Source organism: Anomaloglossus baeobatrachus, chromosome 6, assembly GCF_048569485.1.
Source record: "Anomaloglossus baeobatrachus isolate aAnoBae1 chromosome 6, aAnoBae1.hap1, whole genome shotgun sequence".
Lineage (NCBI taxonomy): Eukaryota > Metazoa > Chordata > Amphibia > Anura > Aromobatidae > Anomaloglossus > Anomaloglossus baeobatrachus.
The window spans coordinates 433,527,211-433,552,376 of record NC_134358.1 but is presented as its reverse complement, the minus strand read 5'-3'; the positions used below and the strand labels follow the sequence as shown (position 1 = coordinate 433,552,376).

The 25,166-nt window shown below is 46.0% G+C and overlaps 1 protein-coding gene across 1 annotated transcript in view; it reads left to right on the top strand.

The window, feature by feature from the left end:
- The window catches only part of NEK11 (NIMA related kinase 11), a 430,667-nt gene that overhangs the window by 313,348 nt on the left and 92,153 nt on the right, over positions 1 to 25,166 (top strand). Inside the window, exon 13 of the mRNA XM_075315207.1 lies at positions 5,433 to 5,575. Within this exon, the coding sequence (XP_075171322.1) occupies positions 5,433 to 5,575 (143 nt within the window). The remainder of the gene's footprint in view (positions 1 to 5,432; positions 5,576 to 25,166) is intronic.

Sequence of the window (25,166 nt, the reverse complement as noted above, 5' to 3'; positions counted from 1 at the left end):
CAGCGACCTCGCTAGGAAGGTACATGTATCGGCTGTTAGCGATGTTGTGTGCCACGGGCAGCGATTTGCCCATGAAGCACAACCGACGGGGCCGGGTGCTTTCACCAGCGACATCGCTAGCGATGTCGCTGTGTGTAAAGTGCCCTTAAGCGTTTAATATATATATATATTTTTAATAAGTTTGTGAAGTAATTAAATGTTTTGTTACAATAAATAATATTTTTGGGCACAATATACTTGGTTGTGAATTTTTTTCTTATACCTTAAGCTTTTTTTGAGATATATATGAAAATTACATAAAGCCTGCAGAGGGAAAACCCAGGAAAAATGCAGCACACATATCATATAATGTCTAGAATTAGTGTTATTCATCATGTACGTACACAACCACTTATTCTGAAAAATTACCTGAAACAACAGGTATGCTGTAATGTAAAATCTATATTGGGGCTCTCAATTCACTTTTCTAGTGAATTCTCATGATATCAGCAGAGCAATGTGGCCATTAGTAATAAAAAAAATCAATTACAAATAACCTTTAAATGATGTACTAAAACACTGTGATAACTGGAATGTACACATAGATACTCTTGTGCTTAGGTACTGAAAGTGAAGCTTGTCTACATCATTTGTTTAACGAAATATCGGAACAATTAGATATAGTATACTTATTACATATAGTTCCATGAAAAAATATTCAGTTTATGAGACCCCAACAGCTAGCAACAAGGCATATCTTTTTGTTGGGTCCCTAATAGTAATGGGTGGATTCGCAGATAACCGGGATAACCGGGAATGATCGGTCCCCGTTATCTGTTTTTTTTAAAATCCGGTTCCAGTACGGATCCCGGATAAGTCTATTGGGACCAGAATTTGGCTATTAAAAATGTTAGTAGAAGGGATAGGGGAATAGGAGCATGTGTGCTCTACTTACCGAGCATTGGTCATTTCCTGGGCCGTTAATTAACCTTCATTGAATATTCACTGCTTTCCCCACCCACTGGCGCCTGTGATTGGTTGCAGTCAGACGCGCCCCCACCCTGAGTGGCAGCATGTCAGCTGACTGCTTCCAATCACAGGTGCTGTGTCTGTCTATATCGTACAGTAAAAATAAATAAATAAAATATTTGGCCGTGTCCTCATTTTGGCTGTGTTTTAAAATAAAAGGAACCACATGCGGCTCTTTTTTTTTTTTAATTGTTTAAATAAATAATTAAACTAACAACGTGGTATATTATTATACCACGATACTGATGTGCAGACAGTGCCTATGATTGGTTGCAGTCACACTGTCACACTGGCTGGGGGCTGGGGGCGTATCTGACTGCAACCAATCACAGACGCTAGGTCAGCCAGTGGCTGGGGAAAGCAGTGCATATGGATGAGCCTAATGAGTGGTCTAGTAAGGGAATGAGAGGCTACGGGAGCAGTGTACAGCCACGCCGGAGCCTTGGTAAGTATTAAACGCTTGCTTCATTCTTATTTTCCATATTTTTCCTTTATTTTTTTAAATTTCTGTAGTGTCGGATCCGGATCAAACACCCGGAATCCCAGGCCCGCGCCCGGCACCTGGTTACCTTTGAATGCAAGCACTTTTATAGTCCGGCTCCGCCCATCACTAGTTCCTAACCTATTAAGCCTTTATCTTGGCTGTAGGGATCAGCTGTGGTAAGCAAAGGCACTGGTATAAACAAAAACACAAACTTAGATACATTCACTGTTACAAATGTAAACAGTACCATGGGGCCACAGAGGTCGAGCTTAACCTGTCATGGGAGGGGCATAACTAAATGGCTGGTTGTTTGCTAGAGCTACTGAAGGTGTGGATAGACTTGGGCCACAGATAGCTTCCAGGTGCAACTCCCAGGGCAGCTCCTGGGGTATGCGACGGCTGAGCGGATGAGGTCAGCCACAGGCAGGTTAACTCTAGGTCAACAGAAGTATAGAACTCTCCAACTTCCCTCATCCCTAATACACTCATAGGCCGGAGTCACACTAGCAAGAGACTCGCACTAGTCTTGCGTCGCATCACCCGGCACGGCCTGCATCTCTCTGGACTAGAGCGTCTCAGTTTCATAGATATACATGCAGCCGAACCACTCCTGTCAGGCCATGCCAGGTGATGCGATGCGAGACTCGAGCGAGTCTCTCGCAAGTGTGACTCCAGCCATACTGATCCACTCTGGCTGCCTTTATGTAGTCTTAACGCCTACATCTGAGCAACTTAGGTGTTGCCCCAGACTTTACCTCCTGCTGCTACCAGTGTGAAAGACACTTGCTGGGAGAAATGTAAGTTCTATCCAGCACCACACCCTTCACTGTGTTGCAGGGCTGAAAGCCTACAATTTTATGGACAGGCAGGAGCTTACTTAAATTCAAATTTAAAACCGATTCAAGCTGATTGAAGGAGTGCTCAACCAAAAAGGAAACAATAGAAATCCAGCAAAAATAGCCGTTAAGGAATGTATAAAACTTGAATTTATGAAACTTGTTAAAATAACAACTGCACTGACACTAACAGATCTGAAAAGATGGTTAAACCAATGTGTTTCAGCAAAAAACTGACTTCACTAGTCTATGAATTAAGGCTACTTTACACACTGCGATCTCGGTCCCGATATCGCTAGTGTGGGTACCCGCCCCCATCTGTTGCGCGACACGGGCATATCGCTGCCCGTGCCGCACAACATCGCCCACAGCCGTCACACATACTTACCTGTCCAGCGACGTCGCTGTGACCGGCGAACCGCCTCCTTTCTAAGGGGGCGGTCCGTGCGGCGTCACAGCGACGTCACTGAAACGTCACTGAACCGCCGCCCAATAGCAGCGGAGGGGCGGAGATGAGCGGGACGTAACATCCCGCCCACCTCCTTCCTTCCGCATAGCGGCCGGGAGGCAGGTAAGGGGAGCTTCCTCGTTCCTGCGGCGTCACACGCAGCGATGTGTGCTGCCGCAGGAACGAGGAACAACCTCGTTACTGCTGCAGTAACGAGATTTGAGAATGGACCCCCGTGTCGCCGATTAGCGATTTTGCACGTTTTTGCAACGATGCAAAATCGCTTATCGATGTCACACGCAACTGCATCGCTAATGCGGCCGGATGTGCGTCACGAATTCCGTGACCCCAACGACTCCGCATTAGCGATGTCGTAGCGTGTAAAGCCCGCTTAAGGCATAGTTTTGTGCCAAAACGTGTTGGTTTTAACCATCTTTTCAAATCTGTTGGTGGAAGTGCGGTTGTTATTTTAACAAGTTTAATAAAGTCAAGTTTTATATATTCCTTGCCTGCTATTTTTGCTGGATTCCTACTGTTTCTTATTGGAGTGTCTTCAGCCCTGGCCAGGGCATCTCCAATCGAGCACTGTGATATATTCTGAACTGAGCAACCACGATGAGCTGGCTTTTTTCTATTTCTCAGTCACCAAGAAAAAGAAATGAACTACAACATGAAAGAAAAAACTGACAAGCACATCCAAACAGACAAATGTGAACAGGTGCAAACTAAAAATAGAGGTGTGCCGCCCCCTGCAGCGGATCGAACCGCTCGGATCCAGGGGTGGTGCTTACTCGTGGCTGGAGGGTCTCCGGACCCGGGGGCTAGGGGCCCTACTCAAATGGAAAAGGGAGTATTTACAGGGGATTTGGTATAGTTTGTGACGCCACCCGTGGTGTACGGTAATTGGGTGTACCACCACTGCCGTTGGGAGTACCCAGGGTGATGGAGTGGGGCAGCTAGATGACTTTACCCTCCATGGGTAGGGGTAGGCCCCGGGACTTTGGATGGTCATGCGGGGACGCAGTGCAGGGGTCAGTCGGGTACTCACTCAGCAATGAAGCAGACGCTGACAAAAGGGTAAACCAAGTTTCTGACTGCCGTTGCCTCTCGAGGGGAGCGCGTCCGGGTCCCGTACCTCTGCAGCACTGCATGGTGGTCCGTAACCTGCCTCCTGGCACAAAAGTTTATATTGTCTGTTGTGGCCCAGTAGCTTGGAGCTTTCCGGGCCCCGCTCCCCACTATGGCTAAGTGAAGGAGCCTGCTCTCAGGAGCTCACGCTTGGGATTTCAGTGGGCTGCTTGCTAGGAAAGCTCTATCCCCCTCGTTGCGCGTAGTGCCCCCGATCTCTGAGCTGGGTCCATAAAGGCCCTGTACTCCGCAGGTTAATTGCCAGGTCGCCTGAAGCTTCTCCCCGACCTAGGGTCCGTGTACACCGACGTGCCTTCAGTCCTGGACTGGTGATAGGGCCAGGCTGCTGACCATCCTCCTTGACGGGTTCCAGGCACCTAGCCTCAATCCCCTACGACCGGGGGTCTGACTCCTCTAGGTCCAGACTACAGTCTGCAACTTAGTTTACTTCTCCCCTGGAAGCTCCAACTCCCAGCTTCCTCAGAGCTCCTCACAGCTCGAGGGCAACCACTGAACTGAACTCGACACCTCCCACCTCCCTGTCTGACCCCTAGGTGGGCAGCCCTATTCCTGCTGAAGCAGCCCACTGGTGTGCCTGACAGGTGTGGTGCAAAGTGTATCTAGGGTTTATGAATGCTGGTGGAGGCAGTACTGCAGGATAGAGACCCAGAACCATGGGGGTTGAATACTGCATGGGGAGGGCAGTTTGTGCAGTACCCTGTGACGACCTGAATAGTCCAGGGGCGTCACAGAATGTACTGCTTAAAATATACAGCTGCACTCTGAAACGCTAAAGTATGCCAACATCGAATATAGGAATTTTGGAACTGTATTACTGCTATTGAAAATAAGTTTTAAAAATGAGATACCTAGCTCATAAAATGACGAGATTCATGTTGTAGTTCATTTCTTTCTGACTAAGCGCTCCTCCCACAATCTTGAGAGAGTTTTCAATTTTAATTTAAGTAGGTTCCTGTCTACCCATTAAATTGTAGGCTTGAAGCCTGGATCGACGCATATTAGGTTAAGGGCAGAAAAAAGAGCAGTACAAGACTACGGGGTCCATGAAAATCACAGACAGTACACAGCAGATGACATCAGAATGCAGTTTGTGATTATTTAAGATTACAATATATAGGAAAAGCTTTGTAATTTTTTTTTTCATACGTGAAAATCATAGATTAAATACTGATGGTAAAACCTGACACACAGACCAATCTGATGAAATTCGGATCCAAAACACTGATGTCACTAGTATTATTTTTTGCGTACTTGAAAAATCACGCATGTCTGAATGATGCTGATATTGTTTTGACCTTATAAGCCCCCAAGACACAATTTTCCTCCATTATGCCACCATACGCTACCTTCACCCACATGCCATTCTGTTAAAAATCTGCTACATTACCATTTTAGTCTGAATGAAGTTGGCAGGGCATGAATTCACATATGCTGCAACACATATGTTAGGAGTTATAATGGCTTTAATCAGTATAGATGTTTAATAGTTTGTATTTTGATTTTGAAGATATTCCAGAAGACCCACAAGTAGCAGAAGAATATTATGAAGATGGTTTTGAATCTTGCTCAGAAGAAAGTGATATAGAATCCATAGACGAAGAAGAAGACAATGACGAGGAGACACTGATCACCCAAAGAACATATCAGCAGGTTTGGATACAAGTTACCATTTATGTTCTAAATTCTAATGGTTGTTACGGAAAGGGGTTGTTTCATGTAAACCCAGAGCGCCCCAGGCTTCCTGCTTGCACTTGGGGTGGAGCGCTCCTACTTGATTGACAGTGCAGTTCCAATTGTGTGTTCTCCAATGCTGCAAGTTGAGGCAGGTTTGGAAGAGAACAGGGGCACTGAAACTGTATGGATTAGGAGCTAACAATCCAATCCAGCCATCCACCCAGCTTCAGAGCATCGTTTATAAGCTGTGTGGAAAACAAGGAAAAGGGAATTTATCAGCTCACCACAGATGCAGGAATCCCAATAAAAGTAGTTATGAACAGGGTGCCCAGACCTGCTCCTTGGGAAATAGTAAAAATAGAAAACAAATGGAAACCCAGCATCACAAAATTAGTTAAAAAGACGATATTTATTCCATAATTGTCTCCATCCAGAATAAAAATTACAAAGTGAACAAGAAAAGGCTTTCACACGTTTCAAACTTCTCAGAGTTCTTAATCTTATGAAGTGATCATTTGTATGAGTAAGAACTCTGAGAAGTTTGAAATGTGTGAAAGCCTTTTATTGTTCACTATAGAATTTTTATTCTGCATGGAGACAATTATGGAATAAAGGTTGTCTTTTTTACTAATTTTGTGGCGCTGGATTACCACTTTTTCTTCTATTCTGTGGGAAACAGTATGTAAGTACTATCCATGTTCAACCACTGCTGTTGGATTGCAGCAGTGGCCGGTAACCTTAGAAATGAGCAGTAAACAATAAAATGAGAAAAAAACATTCTATTGAACAGAGAGGATTTTTAATAGCTAAATTGTTTATACAAGCTCTTTACAATTTTAGCCTTTAAGAAACGGAGAGTAAAGGCTGCTTTACACGCTACGATTTATCTGACGATATGTCGTCGGGGTCTCGGTTTTCGTGACGCACTTCCGTCATCGTAAGCGACGTCGTTGCGTGTGACACCTATGTGCGACTCCGAACGATCGCAAATAGGGTGAAAATCGTTGATCATTGACACGTCGTTCAGTTTCAAAATATTGTTCGTCGTTTGGAACGCAGCAGACATATTGCTACGTTTGACACCCTGCCAACGACGAACAACATCCACACGACCGCCTTGGTCAAACAATATATCGCTGAACGATGTACCGTCGTTTGTGAGATGTGTACGTGTGTCCGCTACAAAAAGACCTATGAGCGATCTCGGCACATTGTAACAACGATCTGGGCATGTCACATCGCTAACGAGATCGCTAGCGATATCGTTGTGTGTAAAGCAGCCTTTACTCTTTATCATTTAACAGCAATACTTTGCTGAAAAGCTTACCTCTAACATCTTTGTTGAGAAACTGTAATCTTTGCGAGTGACATGTGCCTACGTGCGCCTCGCCAGAAAACGTACTCCGATCCTTAACTAGAGTAAGATTTGTGGCCTAAGGAACACCAAAGCTTGTCATGAATTAAACAAACTGGCGTCACTCCTCGCTGCGCCCCCATCATGCTCCAGCCCTGACCATTTTAGCAGAGCTGAGAGAAACTACGTAAAACCGTCATAATTCATTTTCTACAATGTAGATACCAGCACAGTTAGTACTTAACCAACTAGTGGAAGACATGGAGTCAACATTATAAATACATACAGCAACATGAAACCATTACGAGAGTTCAGAAATCTAAAAACTACCTGACATACCTGCTTAAAAGGGACCTGTCACTATGTCCAAAGTGGACAATTTTTGCTCTTATATACGGTAATTCCTGATGCTTTACTGAGTACGCGCTTAGGAGCCTGAGAACAGGCGCTGGAAAGGTGTCGGCAGACAAGGTTGGTATAAGCTTTTTTATTTTAATGGGGCCAAACATGAGGAATGAGAAGGGCTGTCCTAGTAGTGGATAACCCCTTTAATTGTTTGTAGCTTATTTTGCACGTAAGCTATGAAATGAGATCAAGTTTTGTGATTGTATGGGGACCATTTATAACACAGATAAGTTTCTTTGAAAACATACATAACATGTTCCCGTAAAAGTGATAGCGGCAAGGAGCCATTACATTTTGATTCGATGTGACATATCACTTCAATGCATTCTTTTGCATACAGATGCTGCTTAGATTGGGTGCATATGTCACTTCAGGTTAGTAAATAGACTTTACGTACAGTCTCTAGTATAGTATATCCTATGCCTACATATGTGTTCTGGCTTAATCCTTGTTTTGTAAGGGACAATACATAAAGAGATCTTTAGAAAAAGTATTTCTAAACATACTTTATGATAAGCTAATGAAGCTAGTGACTAGTCGCAAGGGAGTTATTTCCCCCGACTAGTCCGCCCTCTTAGCATGTTAGCATGCCCACAGGGGCGTACTAACATGCTATTCAATACTATTGAATGCAAATTCAATGGGCAATCAGCGTCATCAGTGGTAACGCATGTACCTGTGTCCATTGTCATCACTTCAGAATACCTGGTTTAGGGTCAGTGTGCATGACCAGAATGCTCAAAACGGCAGGTCATGCGCACTATGAAGCTGGGTGTATGTGTCCTAACTTCAGAGAGGTCTAGTACCCATGACCGGAAGTGGCGGCATTCTGATCATACTCACTGACCCAAAACCCGGTGTTCTGAAGCGGTGACAAGGGACATAGGTACGTTGGGCAAGGGGCATTAAATGGCATGTTCGCACACCCTATACATATGTTAACATGCTAAGAGGGCAGACTAGTCAGGTGAAATAACGCCTTGTGACTAGTCCCTGCCCTCATTAGCATATCATAAAGGATCTTTAGAAATACACCTGACAGGTTCTCTTTAAAAGGAGGGTGTCCAGGTAGTGAACAACCCTTATAAAGCCCAGTAGGAATATCACATAAGCCAATGTCATTTTTTTTTTATCAACAAATGAAAAAAAAATCCAAATAGATGTACCTTAGTTTTGGATGGTTGATAGGTGGATCAGGGTGCAGTTTAATACAATTAAAATTGCTTTCTGATATCCTAAATATTACAAATCTTTCCTGCCCAATGACTGGACTTTTGCAGCAGTATCTTTGTACCTTTCACAAATATGGTAGCCTTAGATGTGGACAACAAAGGGTGGTCTTAATGTTGGTGCAGAACGGATAACTGCCTCGTGTATACCCTGTACCGATAAATGTGAATGCCGACATATATAATATATGAACTAGAAAAAAAATTGGCATATAAGGGATGACACGAAGTATAATGTGATGTATAAAGAGGTGTATTCGGATGACTGCTGGAAGTGAAGACTCTTGACCATGACCTATTTATGTTCCTAGTACAGAATATATTGGTTGTGCTGTAATGGGAAAGATAGATGAAGTAGAGATGCTTAGACAGTCCACTGAATTATACAGTATGCCCCACACATACCGTGCTGTGAAAAAATATTAACCCCCTCCGGATGTCATCTGTTATAGCATAGTTGTCATGTTGAATGTTTTCTGATTTGTTAAACACAATGTAAAAATAGACAAAAAATGAGACTTAACAGTTTTTACGTTTATAGGAAATGAAAAAGTCCATCCATATGTCCATTGTAACTGTAATAACTGCATAAAAATATGTAGACATTTAAGCACAATCCTTTTTGCAGTTCTGTCTGTAAAGTGAATCTTATCTGAGAGCAGCATGATGTAGGCAAAGAGATCCTAAATCCAATGATGTATCACTTAGATTACTGGGTGCAGCTGTTCTGACACATTCAGAATTTTTAGATTTAGTCATGTAGCAGAGCTGAGAGAGTTGTTCCATCCACTGCAGGCTCTCTATAGAGACTGTACATTGACAGTAGGATGTCAGTCAGAGGATGGGGCATGTTGGACTGCTGTGTGCCAGACTTGAGCAATGATAAGGGCCCTGCTTAAACAAATATGGCAAATGAAAAACAGATTAGACCTTGACAAGACAGGCATTCCTGAATTCTGTGTTAAATCTTGCAGCTGGCTTCAGCTTACATACCAAAAACCTGCTGACAGATTCCCTTTAAAGGGGTTATGATTTACTTTTAAACTTTTTTTTTTTAATGGGCCATAAGAAATACTGTTATTTTTTACCCCTGGTACATTAAAAAAAGTGATTTACTGGTAGTGGACATGCCTAATGAAAGGATGTTTCATGAAAATAAACACTTTCTCCATACTCCAGCCAAATCGTGGAGTCTCCTGAGGACTATACATTTTATTATTTAATTATTTACAAACTAATGTTGTTCATGTAATACATGGTTAGACTGGTCTGCCAGACAGGGGGCCACTCTTTCCTTGGTTAATTGAGTGTTCTCACCTTATTAAATGAGTATTATTGCAAATTGCTTGTAAAAACAAATCACAAATTAACTCTTATTAGAAATTCCTCCATAATGTTCCCACAATGAGCTTTTGGTGAGTTTTTGATGTTGCGGAATTTCAGCATCATTTACACACCTATTATATAAATACGGTTACTTGCATTTTTTCACATGTATTTGAACTGCATTTGTGACGCTAATGTAGTGCCCTGGAAACCCAGATAGTTGTACATGTAGGCCCCCGCACAACACCTATCCCACGAAGGGTTAAATCAGCCAACCTGAAATCCTAGTCACCCCCCTCAGGGAAGGACGGACACACCAGTGGGCGGGACCAGGTGGTTAGGAAACGCTCACTTAGGGGTCTGGAGAGCCTCGGGCGGGAAAACAGAGCAGATCAGTAAGGTAGAGTTCAAGTGAGGAGTGAAGTCTGGCAGGTGCCAGGGTCGGAGCCCTGACACCTTGGTTAGGTGGCAGACGGTAGCCAGAGTCTGCAGGAGACGGGAAGATGGCTGCAGAGATCCAAGGTGGACCGGGACAGGGTTGTAGCCCACCGCTACCGACACCGGAGAACCGACCCGGAAACCATGTGCACAGAGGGGGTACTTGGACCCTGAAGCCAGGACCGGCACCAACGGCCTAGCTAATTAACCAATTGAGGGCAGGATTTTAGGTCCTGTCCCAACCTAAGTCCCGAAAAGTAGAAAACCACCCACAGAAAGGGATAGGGTAACCGCCAGGGCCCGTAGATCCCAAGGGTCAGTGTCAGATGGGCACGGCTCCCAACCAAAGGACCGGGAGTGGACTCCCGTGTTTCACACCGGGAAGTCCTACCTACAACACACTGAGTGCATAGGAGATAGACTTTGACTACCAGCCCTGGTGTGGGATCAGATACACCCATCTGCGGCAGCTTGCCACCATCACCTTGGTTTACCACAGGACTTGTGTGCTTTATTCGACCGTGAGTAACATCCCCGGTCTGGCCGGGTGCGCCGGCCCTTGCAATCACCATCCTCAGCATAGAGACACTGGGCCCCCAGGACATCAATCCCTACCCACGGAGGGGTTGACATCCAGCTGCCAGCCCAATGTCCCCGGGAGCCCCGCAACGGCAGTGGTGGTGCTACATCTCACCACACACCGAGGGTGGTGTCACAGACATTCTACAAACAATCTCATATAAATACGTCCCCCTAATATTCAGAGTGTCCGCGCGACCCCCGGGTCCGGAGGACCCCTCGAGCCGCACCGTAGATCCGGATCTGAGCAGCACCGGCTGCTGGCACGGGTGCGGCACACTACCTCTTTTGTCTGTTTTTGTTTTGTCATGCTTTAAATAAAGCTGTTTTGTTTTATATACTTCCTGGTATCTGGCTTTGTCAAAATTTTATTGATAAAGTTATATACGAATTACATGAGCTTTCTGTGTGTTTCTGCAGTGGAAAAGCACTAAAAGTGCATATGCAATTTTACCTGCGGATTTTCCACACCTCAGCCAACCCTATGGGGAAAATCTGCACAGAAAACTAAAGGCCACTTTACACACAGAGATAAATCTGCGGCAGATCTGTGTTTACAGTGAAATTGTGGACAATCAGTGCCAGGTTTGTGGCTGTGTACAAATGGAACAATATGTCCATGATTTCACTGCAACCACAGATCTGCGAAAGATTTATCTCTGTGTGTAAAGTGACCTTAAGTGAATGCGTAAGAGAAACTGACATGTTGCAGAATTGAAACACGCACCACAGGACAGTTTATACTGAGTGAAAATAAGAAGCAGAGAGGGCAGGAGATTTCTATAAATCCCATCCACTCTGCTGAACAACGAAAATACACAGCATCAAAAACTCATAGTGGCCACACAGCCTAATAAGTGTAATAAAAAGTGATTTTAACCCCAAAATGTGATCAATAAAAATGATATCTTGCCATGCAAAAATAAGCCCTCCGCCCAATCATGGTTTTGGCTACGAATACTGAGAAAAAAACTCACCAAATACTCAGCGTGTGCACGTGGCCTTAGAGTATGTTCACATTAATGTATCTTTAGTGAGAGTGTTGTCCTTATAATAAACAAACCTGACACACAGCACACAGATCAGTGTTAGGCGGGCTTTGCACACTACGACATCGCAGGTGCGATGTCGGTGGGGTCATGTCGAAAGTGACGCACTTCCTGCGTCACTCTCGACATCTGTTAGGGCCAGGTGGACGGGCAGACCCAGGAGGTGGATCCACTGGGCTGAACACCTCACCGAGGGCAAGGTGCCCGGTAGCCAGAGCACTAGCAGGACAGTCCGTTTAGAGGAGTGGAGTAAAGAAGTCCCTGGGACCACGGGGTCTCTGATGGTAGTCCGGGTGACGGAGCTCAGGTTCGGAGGCCGAGATGTCGTCAGGCAGAGTCCGGAACCAATGGAGCGAGAAGACGGGTCACCACAGGGATCGGAGATGGCAGGAACTGACGGGATGGCAGGCCGTCACCGTTCAGGGTTCGTGTATCGTCAGGACCGGTTGGCGAGGCAGGAGCGGCTCTACGAGAGAGATAGGTGACTATATCACAGACACAAGGAGACCTGACTCCTAGCTTAGAAAACACGAAGAACAGGCCCCGCCCACTTGGAAAGGATCCCCCTATATACCCAGTACCTGATCCTTCAATATCCTGTTGGAGGACACTGGCCCTTTAAGAAAGGGTCAATGACCGCGCGCGCGCCCTAATGCGCATGCGCGAGGCCCGGGTGCCAGAAGCCAAGGCAGGGAGCGGTGAACAGGAGGCAGGGGAGCCGGCCTGGAGCAGAGCTGCCGACGGGCGCCGGGAGCGGGGACCGGGCCGCCTGGGGACCGCAGGTGATGGGGGCTGGCGGCTGTGGAGCGGGGGACGCCTGACAGAGGAGCCGGGGAGCGAGGCAGGGAAGCCGGGGAGCGTGGCAGGTGAGCCGGGGAGCGAGGCAGGGGAGCCGGGAAGCAAGGCAGGGGACCCGAGGAGCGTGACAACATCGTAGTGTGTAAATCCTAGATGATACGATTAACGAGCACAAAAGCGTCGTAATCGTATCATCGGTGTAGCGTTGGCAAATTCCATAATTACGCTGACGTGAAGGTCCGATGTTGTTCTTCGCTCCTGCGGCAGCACACATCGCTGTGTGTGAAGTCGCAGGAGCGAGGAACATCTCCTACCTGTGTCACCACGGCTCCCGGTGGCTATGCGTAAGGAAGGAGGTGGGCGGGATGTTTACATCCCGCTCATCTCCACCCCTCCGCTCCTATTGGCCGCCTGCCGTGTGACGTCGCAGTGACGCCGCACAACCCGCCCTCTTAATAAGGAGGCGGTTCGCCGGCCAGAGTGACATCACACGGTAGGTGAGTGCATGTGAAGCAGCCGTAGCGATAATATTCGCTACGACAGCTATCACAATGATATCGCAGCTGCGACGGGGGTGGGGACTATCGCGCTCAGCATCGCAGCATCGGCTTGCGATGTCGCAGCGTTCAAAGTACCCCATATTCATTCGATCTATACAGATGACAATGTTTTCATTCAGCCAAATATCCATGCAACAAAAATTGCAGCATGCGCTAGTCTCTTCTGTATTTCAGATGAGCCTTGTCTATTCAGGTCAATAGATGCTTTTACTGCCATCTCAGTCAGTGGTCACCTGGCAGCTCTAAAAAATGGCTACCACAGACAGATTTGGCACATGTCACTCTATTTACCAGATCCCAGGGGCTCATAGTTTGGGACTATGGAGTCAGCTGCTTGCCAATGGGGCAGGCTGGAAGGATAAGCCAGGTGTTATGGTTCGCCTCCCTGTCCACATGGCTAGGGGGCGGAGCCTTCTCTCGAGCCTCACTTCCAGACCCTGGATGCCTTAAAAGCTAGCATTTCCAGTGAACCAGTGCCGGCTATAAGCTTAGCACTGCTTTGCCTGTGATTGCTGGTCCTGTGAGTGATATCCTGATCTGTCTGTTCCTGTGCCTCCGTGCCCTTGTCTGTGTTCCATCCCCTGGTCGTCCCTCCTGTCCTCTGTCCCCTCTCCTATTTCCCCACTCGGTTGCTTCCTCGGTACTGATCTTGGCCTGACTTTGACTCCGCTTTTGCTCGTCCCTCCGGTCCTGCTTCTGCCCGTACGGTGTTTGACCCAGCCTGTGTGACTATTCCCTTGCATGGTCTGCAGCTCTGCTTGTCAACTGTGCTTTGAGGTAATGCATGAGAACGCTGTGAATTCACTTCCTGGTTCTCATAGCTCTGTGTAGTATATTATGCTACAGAGCTCTGGCTCCCCCTGGTGGCAGCATTACAGTATAGCCGGCCTTTATAGGCTTTATCTCCCATAGAGAAAAAAAAAAAAAAGACATTTATTTCTTGGTAGTGGGATCCAACTTTACAGCATAAAAAACTGTAATGGATCCACTCAGTACCTTGTGCGAGCAAGTAGCCAACCTTACGCAGCTGGTGCAGGATTTGGCTGCAGAGCATCGCACCCTGGTAGCTTCACACAATATGCTGCAGAGTGAGGTCTGCGCTTCTGCGAGGGCCACCTCAGTGGCAGCTACCTCACAAACCATAGGACAGCATAGTCCCACTGATGTCCAACTGACCTCCCCCGAACCCACGGTGATGCTCCCCGATAAATTCTCGGGGGAGAAAAACCTATTTCAGACATTTAGGGAGAGTTGCAGGCTTCTCTTCACTCTCCGGCCTCGGTCCTCGGGGAATGAGACCCAGCGGGTGGGGATCATCATGTCGTTACTTAGAGGGGGTCCCCAGACCTGGGCGTTTTCCCTACCCCCTTCGGCCCCGGAACAGCATTCGGTTGACCTCTTCCTTGACTCCCTCGGGGTGATATATGACGAACCAGACCGTGTATGGGTGGCTGAGGACAGGATCATGTGTCTCACTCAGGGAAATCACACTGCTGAGCTATATTGTTCAGAGTTTCGGCAGTGGTCCACTGAGGTACGATGGAATGATTCTGCACTCAGGTGCCAATTCCGGAGAGGTCTTTCGGACTCCCTGAAAGACACTTTGGCTCTGCACCCTCCTCCCAGCACCTTGGATGATGCGATGACTGAGGCAGTTCGTATGGACCGCAGATTACGGGAAAGAAGGGGCACCATGTGTGAGATTCTGCCCCCTCTACCTAGGGCACCTTCTTTGCCGGCTATGGAACAGATGGAAGTTGGAGCCATCAGTCCGGATGAGAAGGAGAGGAGAAGACGCCGGGATCTCAAGCTGTGCTTCTATTGTGGACACCATGGACACTGGAGGAAAGACTGCCCGGCTTGCCCCTCCGCTAAACAGTCGTCAGGAAACTTCTAAGTCTGGGTAACGGTCTAGGAGGTTGCCCAGACTATCAGGTACCTTTCCTCTCCTCCAATAAGATACTTCTGAATGTCGACCTCCGGGTCAAGGAGTCGGTCTGGTCTGCTACTGCCTTTGTTGACTGTGGGTCCGCTATGAACTTCATTTACTTTGAGTTGGTCCAAAGATTAGAGTTAGGGACAGTGAGGTTAGAAGGACCCATTCAACTCCTGGCAATTGATAAAACACCGCTGCCTCAAAACCTCATTCGGTTTGCTACTAAAAAATTTACTCTTGTGATTGGGTCTCTGCATTCTGAAACTATTTCTTGTTTTGTAATGGCCAATCTCCCTGCTGGATTAGTGTTGGGGTATCCATGGTTAAGGTTACATAATCCCGTTATTGATTGGGAGTGTCGTACCATAGTCAAATGGAGTCCTGCTTGTCATAAAAGGTGTTTACAATCTGTACCTGTGTTCTCCGTAAGTCCTGAGGGTCTTCCGGAATACCTGAGGGACTACGGAGACGTATTCTCGGAAACAGAGGCCGAGGTTTTGCCGCCTCATCGCCCATATGACTGTGCCATCGATTTACTTCCCAATACCAAATTGCCCAAGGCCCGTTTATATCACCTCTCGGGTCCAGAAAGGGCTGCTATGAAATCATACATATCTGATAGTATACGTAAAGGGCATATCCGTCCTTCTTCTTCCCCTGTGGCTGCTGGGTTCTTTTTTGTAAAGAAGAAGGACGGAGGATTAAGGCCATGTCTCGATTTCCGAGAATTAAACAAAATTACTGTGAAAAACACGTATCCGCTTCCACTCATCCCTGATCTCTACAACCAACTCTCTGAAGCCCGGTAGTTTACTAAACTAGATCTCAGGGGGGCCTATAATCTTATCCGTATTAGAGAAGGGGATGAGTGGAAAACGGCCTTTCTGACATCAGAGGGGTTATTCGAGAATTTGGTGATGCCTTTTGGTCTAACAAATGCCCCTGCGGTGTTTCAAAATTTCATCAACGATATCTTCTCTGATTTTCTTGGTCGTTTTGTGGTCATCTATCTCGATGACATTTTGATTTATTCTGCCTATAGAGATACGCATATTATGCATGTTCGCTCAGTATTACAGAGATTACGTGATAACCATCTGTTTGCCAAGCTTGAAAAATGTGTTTTCTCTGTTCAGGAAATAGCCTTTCTTGGGTTACTCCTTTCTCGTGATGGGTTTAAAATGGACCCAGGAAAGGTGCAGGCTATCGTGGATTGGGTGCAACCCAGGGATATCAAGGCGCTACAATGCTTTTTGGGTTTCGCAAATTATTATCGAAGGTTCATTAAGGGGTTGTCTCAAATTGCCAAGCCATTGACTGACCTTGCACGGAAAGGGGCAGATCTGCAGAACTGGTCGCAAACGGCTGTCCAGGCCTTTCTTGAGTTAAAGGACCGGTTCATGTCCGCACCGGTCCTGGTACAGCCTGACCTCGAGGCGCCATTTATTGTGGAGGTGGACGCCTCAGAGGTGTGGGTGGGAGCTGTTCTCTCTCAGGGCCCTGCTACTCTGACTAATCTGCGACCATGTGCGTTCTTTTCCAAGAAATTCACTCCGGCTGAGAGGAACTATGATGTGGGTAACCGTGAATTATTGGCGGTAAAGTTGGCATTCGAAGAATGGAGGCATTTTTTGGAGGGTGCTGTTCACCGTATTACTGTCATCACTGATCATAAAAACCTCGCGTATATCGAGTCCGCCAAGAAATTGACGCCTCGACAAGCAAGGTGGGCTCTTTTCTTTTCTAGATTCCTAGGCCGGGGTCTAAAAACGTGAGGGCAGATGCACTGTCTCGTAGTTTGGACCCGGTGTCACCTCCAGAGCCTCCTTCCTCCATTCTTCCGCGAGGGGTGGTGGTCGCTGCCTTGTCATCCGATTTGGAAGCTGAGGTCAGGGAGGCCCAGTCCTTAGCGCCATCTTCCGCTCCAGACACTAAACTGTTTGTCCCTTTGCACCTCCGGTTACGGGTACTTCAAGAGTTCCATGAGTCCGTACTTAGTGGCCATCCTGGAGTTACAGCCACTCGCAGGGCTGTTGCTCGACTGTTTTGGTGGCCATCTCTTCACTCAGATGTTGCTCGGTTTGTGTCTGACTGTGCTACATGTGCCCGTGCTAAGGTATGTCGTAACCGGCCGGCCAGGTTACTGGTTCCATTACCTGTTCCTGAAAGACCATGGACCCACTTGTCCATGGATTTCATTACGGACCTCCCTGTCTCAAATGGTATGACTGTGATCTGGGTGGTGGTGAATCGTTTTAGTAAACAGGCACATTTTGTTCCCCTCTCCGGTCTACCTTTTGCTGCGGCCCTTGCCAACCACTTTATTGACCAGGTGGTTCGGTTACATGGGTTGCCCCTGAATATTGTGTCTGACAGGGGGGTACAATTCATTTCTCGGTTTTTCGAGGGCCTTGTGCAGGCGGTTGGGAATTGAGTTGTCTTTCTCGTCCGCCTATCATCCCGAGTCCAATGGGCAGACGGAAAGGACAAATCAGACCCTTGAGCAAATCCTGCGGTGCTTGGTTTCTGCTCAACAGGAGGATTGGTGTACGTTTTTGCCCCTTGCTGAGTTTGCATTCAATAGCAGAGTCCATCAGTCTACGGGAACTTCTCCCTTCTTCTGTAATTACGGGTTTCACCCTCACTTCGGGACCTTCTCTAGAGTGGATTCGGGGTGTCCAGGGGCCGACTCCATCGTTCAGCATCTGGGGGAGGTGTGGAAGGAGGTACGGCGGTGCATCGTGACGGCTCAACAGTCTCAGAAACGCCAAGCGGACAAACGCCGTTCTCTGGGACCCCCCTTTCACGTGGGGGACAAAGTGTGGTTGTCCACTCGGAATATCAGGCTCAGGGTTCCGTCTGCTAAGTTGGGTCCTAAGTTTATAGGGCCCTATGAGATCATCGAAGTGATCAACCCGGTGGCCTTTCGGTTGCAACTGCCCCAGACCTTGCATATTCCCAATGTGTTTCATACCTCCTTGCTTACCTCCATTTGTTTCTTCGGTGGTGGATTCTCAGACCTCTCTGGCTCCGATACTGCTGGACGGCGAGGAGGAGTACGAAATTCAGCGTATTATCGACTCTCGTTGGGTTCGTAGTTCCCTCCAGTATCTGATTCATTGGAAGGGTTACGGTCCGGAGGACCGGTCCTGGGTGCCGGCTCAATCCGTGCGGGCCGATCGGTTAATTACGGCTTTCCACCGAAAGTATCCTGGAAAGCCTGTGCTTTGAGGTAATGCATGAGAACGCTGTGAATTCACTTCCTGGTTCTCATAGCTCTGTGTAGTGTATTATGCTACAGAGCTCTGGCTCTCCCTGGTGGCAGCATTACACCAGGTAGCCAGGTCAGAACCATGATAGAAATCAGAAGGCAAAGGAGGTGTCGAGAAACAAATCTCAGAAATACCAACAAGCTAAGCACGATTTGAAAGCAAAGGACTGAACAAGAGAAGATACATTTTTAACTGGAATTGGAGTCAGAGATTAAGATATTTAAAGGCAACCAGCCAGCAGGATTTTAATATATAAAGTAAAGCCAGCGCTATACTGGCATTAGGATGCTGAATGTAAGCTTAGCTTTTGTTCTTAGATTGGATGTTTTATTTTAGAAATATGTGCAAGTAAAGTTCCAGCAATGCACTGCTATTTGATTGACAGGTGCAACAGGAAGGGAATTTGTGGGCCGGATTTTGCTATCTTTTCCCGCCCCTGTCTGCCTGTCTGGCCTTACTTCCCCTGTTGCCATCATAGACATTAATTTCAGCACACACAAACAGAAGGGGGCGGGAATAGATGGCAAGACCCAACCCACGTATTCCCTTTCTGTGCATCTGTCAATTATAAAGCAGTGCATTGCTGGAACTTTACTTGCACATATTCCTGAAATAAAACATTCACTCTCTGAACAGAAGGCATGCTTACATTCAGCCTCCTAGCACCAGTATAGCACTGACTTTACTTTACATATGAAAATCCTGCTGGTTCTCTCTAACTAGAAGACTGCCCTGCCCAGAAAGGAACAACAGCCAGGAATTATCTCCTTAGTTTCCTGGCTGAGCAACACCAAAAATACCAAGAATTAAACAGGACTGCCACATCAGCAGTGCAAACAGAAGGGATGTGTACTGGTCTTCATGTTTCTGGTACACAAAAAAAAAATTGGTTTGACTGTATTAACCCCTTCACCCCCGGCCACTAAAACACCCTAATGACCGGGCCATTTTTTGCAATTCTGACCAGTGTCACTTTGACAGGTTATAACTCTGGAACGCTTCAACGGATCCTGGCGATTCTGAGATTGTTTTTTCGTGACATATTGTACTTCATGTCAGTGGTAAATTTAGGCCGATATTTTTTGCGTTTATTTGTGAAAATTTAGGAAATTTGGCGAAAATTTTGAAAATTTCGCAATTTTCAAACTTTGAAAATTTATGCCCATAAATCTGAGAAATATGTCACACAAAATAGTTACTAAATAACATTTCCCACTTGTCTACTTTACATCAGCGCAATTTTCGAAACAAATTTTTTTTTCGTTAGGAAGTTAGAAGGGGTCAAAGTTCATCAGCAATTTCTCATTTTTCCAACAAAATTTAGAAAATAATTTTTTTTAGGGACCACATCACATTTGAGGTGACTTTGAGAGACCGAGGTGACAGAAAATACCCAAAAGTGACCCCATTCTAAAAACTGCACCCCTCACTCTGCTCAAAACCACATCCAAAAAGTTTATTAACCCTTTAGGTGCTTCACAGGAACCAAAGCAATGTGGAAGGAAAAAATGAAAATTTTACTTTTTAACACAAAAATGTTACTTTAGCCATAAAATTTTCATTTTCACAAGGGAGAAAAGAGAAAGTGCACCCTACAATTTATTGTGCATTTTCTCCTGAGTACGCCGATACCCCATATGTGGTAAAAATCAATTGTTTGGGTGCACAGCGGAGCTCGGAAGGGAAGGAGCGCCATTTGAATTTTTGAACGCAAAATTAGCTGCACTCATTAGCGGACGCCATGTCGGGTTTGAAGACCCCCTGAGGTGCCTAAACAATGGAGCTCCCCCACAAGTGACCCCATTTTGGAAACTAGAGCCCTCAAATATTTTTTCTAGATGTTTGATGAGCACTTTGAACACCTGGGGGCTTCACAGAAGTTTATAACGTTGAGCCGTGAAAAGAAAAAAATTTTTTTTTACCACAAAACTGTTGCTTCAACTAGGTAGCTTTTTTTTTCACAAGGGTATTGGGAAAAAATGCAACATAAAATATATTGTCCATTTTCTCCTGAGTACGCAGATACCTCATATGTGGTGGAAATCAAATGTTTGGACACACGGCAGTGCTCGGAATGCAAGGAGCGCCATTTGAATTTTTGAACGCAAAATTAGCTGCACTAATTAGCGGACGCCATGTCGGGTTTGAAGACCCCCTGAGGTGCCTAAACAATGGAGCTCCCCCACAAGTGACCCCATTTTGGAAACTAGAGCCCTCAAATATTTTTTCTAGATGTTTGATGAGCACTTTGAACACCTGGGGGCTTCACAGAAGTTTATAACGTTGAGCCGTGAAAAGAAAAAAAATTTTTTTTTACCACAAAACTGTTGCTTCAACTAGGTAGCTTTTTTTTTCACAAGGGTATCGGGAAAAAATGCAACATAAAATGTATTGTCCATTTTCTCCTGAGTACGCAGATACCTCATATGTGGTGGAAATCAAATGTTTGGACACACGGCAGTGCTCGGAAGGCAAGGAGCGCCATTTAAATGCAAAATTAGCTGCACTCATTAGCGGACGCCATGTCAGGTTTGAAGACCCCCTGAGGTGCCTAAACAATGGAGCTCCCCCACAAGTGACCCCATTTTGGAAACTAGAGCCCTCAAATAATTTTTCTAGATGTTTGGTGAGCACTTTGAACACCTGGGGGCTTCACAGAAGTTTATAGCGTTGAGCCGTGAAAAGAAAAAAAAAATTTTTTACCACAAAACGGTTGCTTCAATTAGGTAGCTTTTTTTTTCACAAGGGTAACAGGAAAAAATGCACCATAAAATGTATTGTGCATTTTCTCCTGAGTACGCAGATACATCATATGTGGTGGAAAGTAATTGTTTGGGCGCATGGCGGGGCTCAGAAGAGAAGGAGCGCCATTTGACAGCAAAATTGGTTGGAATCATTAGCGGACGCCATGTCACGTTTGGAGACCCCCTATGGTGCCTAAACAGTGGAGCTCCCCCACAAGTGACACCATTTTGGAAACTAGAGCCCTCAAATAATTTTTCTAGATGTTTGGTGAGCACTTTGAACACCTGGGGGCTTCACAGAAGTTTATAGCGTTGAGCCGTGAAAAGAAAAAATTTTTTTTTACCACAAAACGGTTGCTTCAACTAGGTAGCTTTTTTTTTCACAAGGCTATCAGGAAAAAATGCACCATAAAACGTATTGTGCATTTTCTCCTGAGTACGCAGATACCTCATATGTGGTGGAAAGTAATTGTTTGGGCGCATGGCGGGGCTCAGAAGAGAAGGAGCGCCATTTGACTTTTCAAACGCACAGACGCAGTGCACTGATCGGTCGCTGCAGGACGCACGGTCGGATGCGATAAAAAAAGCGTCGGGGATACATAAAAAAAAAAGTCACGCCAAAAATTGACCATGGATGCAGATATGTTATGTGCATCCCTGATCAGCGCTCGGCGGGACGCACAGACAGATGCCATACAAAAATTGTCGCGAATACGGAAAAAAGTCACGCCAAAAATTGAGCAGGGATGCCGATCCGTTATCTGCATCCCTGATCAGCGCTCGGCGGGACGCACGGACGGATGCGATACAAAAAGCGTCGGGAATACGGAAAAAAGTCACGCCAAAAATTGAGCAGGGATGCCGATCCGTTATCTGCATCCCTGCTCGGCGGGACGCACGGACGGACGCGATACAAAAAGCGTCGCGAATACGGAAAAAAGTCATGCCAAAAACTGACCACGGATGCAGATCCGTTATCTGCATCCCTGATCAGCGCTTGGCGGGACGCACGGACAGATGAAGTGTAAAAATGGACAGGATACAATAAAAAAAAAAAAAAAAAAAAGTTATACTCACAGTACCAAGAGGATCACTGACCAGAAGAGTTGCAGAGGAACAAGAAGGCAGTGAGATAGACAGCTTTACACCAGCAGCAGGCAGGACGTTGGACAGATCAGCAGAAGGCAGAAGGACCCAGATGGAGGCAGATGTGATCGGGCCAGTGAAGACCTCGGACGACCCGTGAAGGCAGGTAAGAGGACGTCGGGGGGGGCAGGGGGGGATGGGGAGAGGGGGGGGCAGAGGGGGGGCAGATGGGGGGGGGTTAGAGGGAGAGCAGAGGGGGCGGAGAAGCAAAGGCAGAAGGAAGGAACCTTGGAAGCAGATGACAGAGGAGGCAGGCAGATCGCGTGGGGAGCAGATCGGGATGCCGGGGGGCAGATCGGGGCGTAGGGGGGCAGATCGGGGCGTAGGGGGGCAGATCTGGGGGGGCACGGGCAGGGGCCTTCACGGGAGCGCGCAGGGGCCTTCACGGGAGCGCACAGGGGCCATCGCCGGAGCGCAATACTTACCTTTGGAGCTGGCGCGGTGACAGCAGAGGCGGCGTCTGCGGCGGCAGCAGCGGTGGCGTGGTACCAAAAGTACCAGCCACTCCACGCTGCAGCCATGTTGGGGGAGGGTCCCCAGAGCAGTACAGGCCTGGGGAGGGCGGCCACCGGCAGATCAGACCGCCCCACTGCACACTGATTGGAGCGATTGCGCGTCATAGCACGATCGCTCCAATCAGTGCTGCAGGGGCTGGGGGCGGCATGTTTGAGGTCCACCTATGATATGCTGCAGCAGCTGCGGCATCTCATAGCTGGATCTCACAGGATCGCACTAATTCGGGCATTATTTTTGCCGAAATTAGTGCGATCGATGTGGTTGGCGGTTCAGATTTGAACAGCCAATCACATCGATCGTCGATAGGGGGTGGCGATGCCACCCCCCCTGGGGTCAAGCAAAGGTCCCCTGCTGTAAGAAACAGCAGGGGACATCATTTGAAAGCCGTTGCTATGGCCACGGCAATCAAATGAAGTTTAGGCAGTAAAATTACGTCCCTGGTCGTTAAGTCACGTTAAAATAGGACGTAATTTTACTGCCCGCGGTCGTGAAGGGGTTAAATCCAATTTTTACGGACATTTTGCAATTATTAACTTCTTCCTGACATTGTATGTACTGGTACGTCCTAAATTGCAGTGCATTCCTGCAAATGAATGTACATCCTGGTGATTATGCTGGCACAGGAGCTGTGTCTGCCCAATCCCCGCCGGGAGCTCGACTTACATGACAGCTGAAACCCAGCTCTCACAGCCGTTCAACCCCCTAGATTCCACAATCGATATCGATCGCAACATTTAGGAGAGGGAGTGCTCTATCTTTACCACCCATTTGGGAACCCCACAACGTGATCACAAGGGCTTCATCATTTCCATGGCAACCCAAGATCAGATGACGACATACAGGATACCTGGCTATGACGGACGGCCTGTTAGACCATGCCAGGAGGATGGTCTAAGAGGCGATCTGTCAGGGCCACACACACATGTATAATGCATTGCAATGTTTGTGCATTGCAATAGCTTATACCAGCGATCAGATTAATAAAAATTAATGTTTTATATAGAGACTTAGTAAAAAAAGAGTGAAAAAAATGTAAAGATCTAAAAAAAAATAAATCAGAAAATAAAGAATTAAAAAATGAAAAAAAATTATACCTATAAATACATATATTTATGTAGAAATACAAATAAACAAGAAAAGTACACATACTGTATTTGGTATTTCGGTGTTCAGAACAACCTGATCTATAAAATTGGCACACTAGTTAACCCCTTCAGTGAACACTGTAAAAATATTAATAAGAAACGTAGCATCATAAGCAACGTTTTCATCATATAGCTGACAAAAAAGTGGAATAAAACGTGATCGAAAAGTTATATGTAAATAAAAAAACATTTATCTGAAAATGTTATCTTGTCCTTCATAAAACAAGCCACCATATAGCTCTGTATGTGAAAAAAAATAAAAAAGCTATAAATCTCAGAATACAGCAATGGAAAAACTATTTTTTTGCTATAAAATTGTTTTATTGTGTAAAACTGGCAAAACACACATAAAAATGTAAATGTAGTATTGCTGTGATCTTACTGAGCCAAATAATAAAGCTTTCTTATCACTTTTACGACATGGTGAATGACACAAAAAAAATAATAATAAAAAAAATTCTTGAATTGTTGTCTCTTATTGAGTCTGCCTCACAAAAAGCATAATAGAAAGTAATAAAAAAAAATATTATGTGGCCCAAAATAGAACCAATAAAAATGTTACCTCATCCCGCACCAAGATTTCACATGACTCAGCAGAAACATAAAAAACTATAGCCTTCAAAATTCGGTATTTGCAATAAACCTTTATTTTGTAAAAAAAAAAGCATTTTTTTAATGTGATAGTAGCCAAAAGTAAAAAAAAATTATAAATCTGGTATTTCTGTAATTGTACTGAACTAAGGAATACAGCTGCCTTATTACTTGTAACACATAAATAAAGCAAATTCTTCAACTGCTGTTGATTTGTTCATTCTGCCTCTCCCAATGATCGCAGTATGATGTAAATCACATTAATCCTGTGCTCTATGTTGAGCGCTTACACCGGGGTTTAGATGTAAATCTCAGAAAAACGTAATTCAAAATTCCCAATGAAAAATTCACTGTAATGAGGCTGATGGAGTCATTTTAAACTCCCGTTTGGCCTGTGATCCTGTAGTGTCCATATTTTTACTTGTCTTTTTAGGCATTCAAAAAAGTGCGGTCAGCAACAGTTTTATGCACCTTTTGAA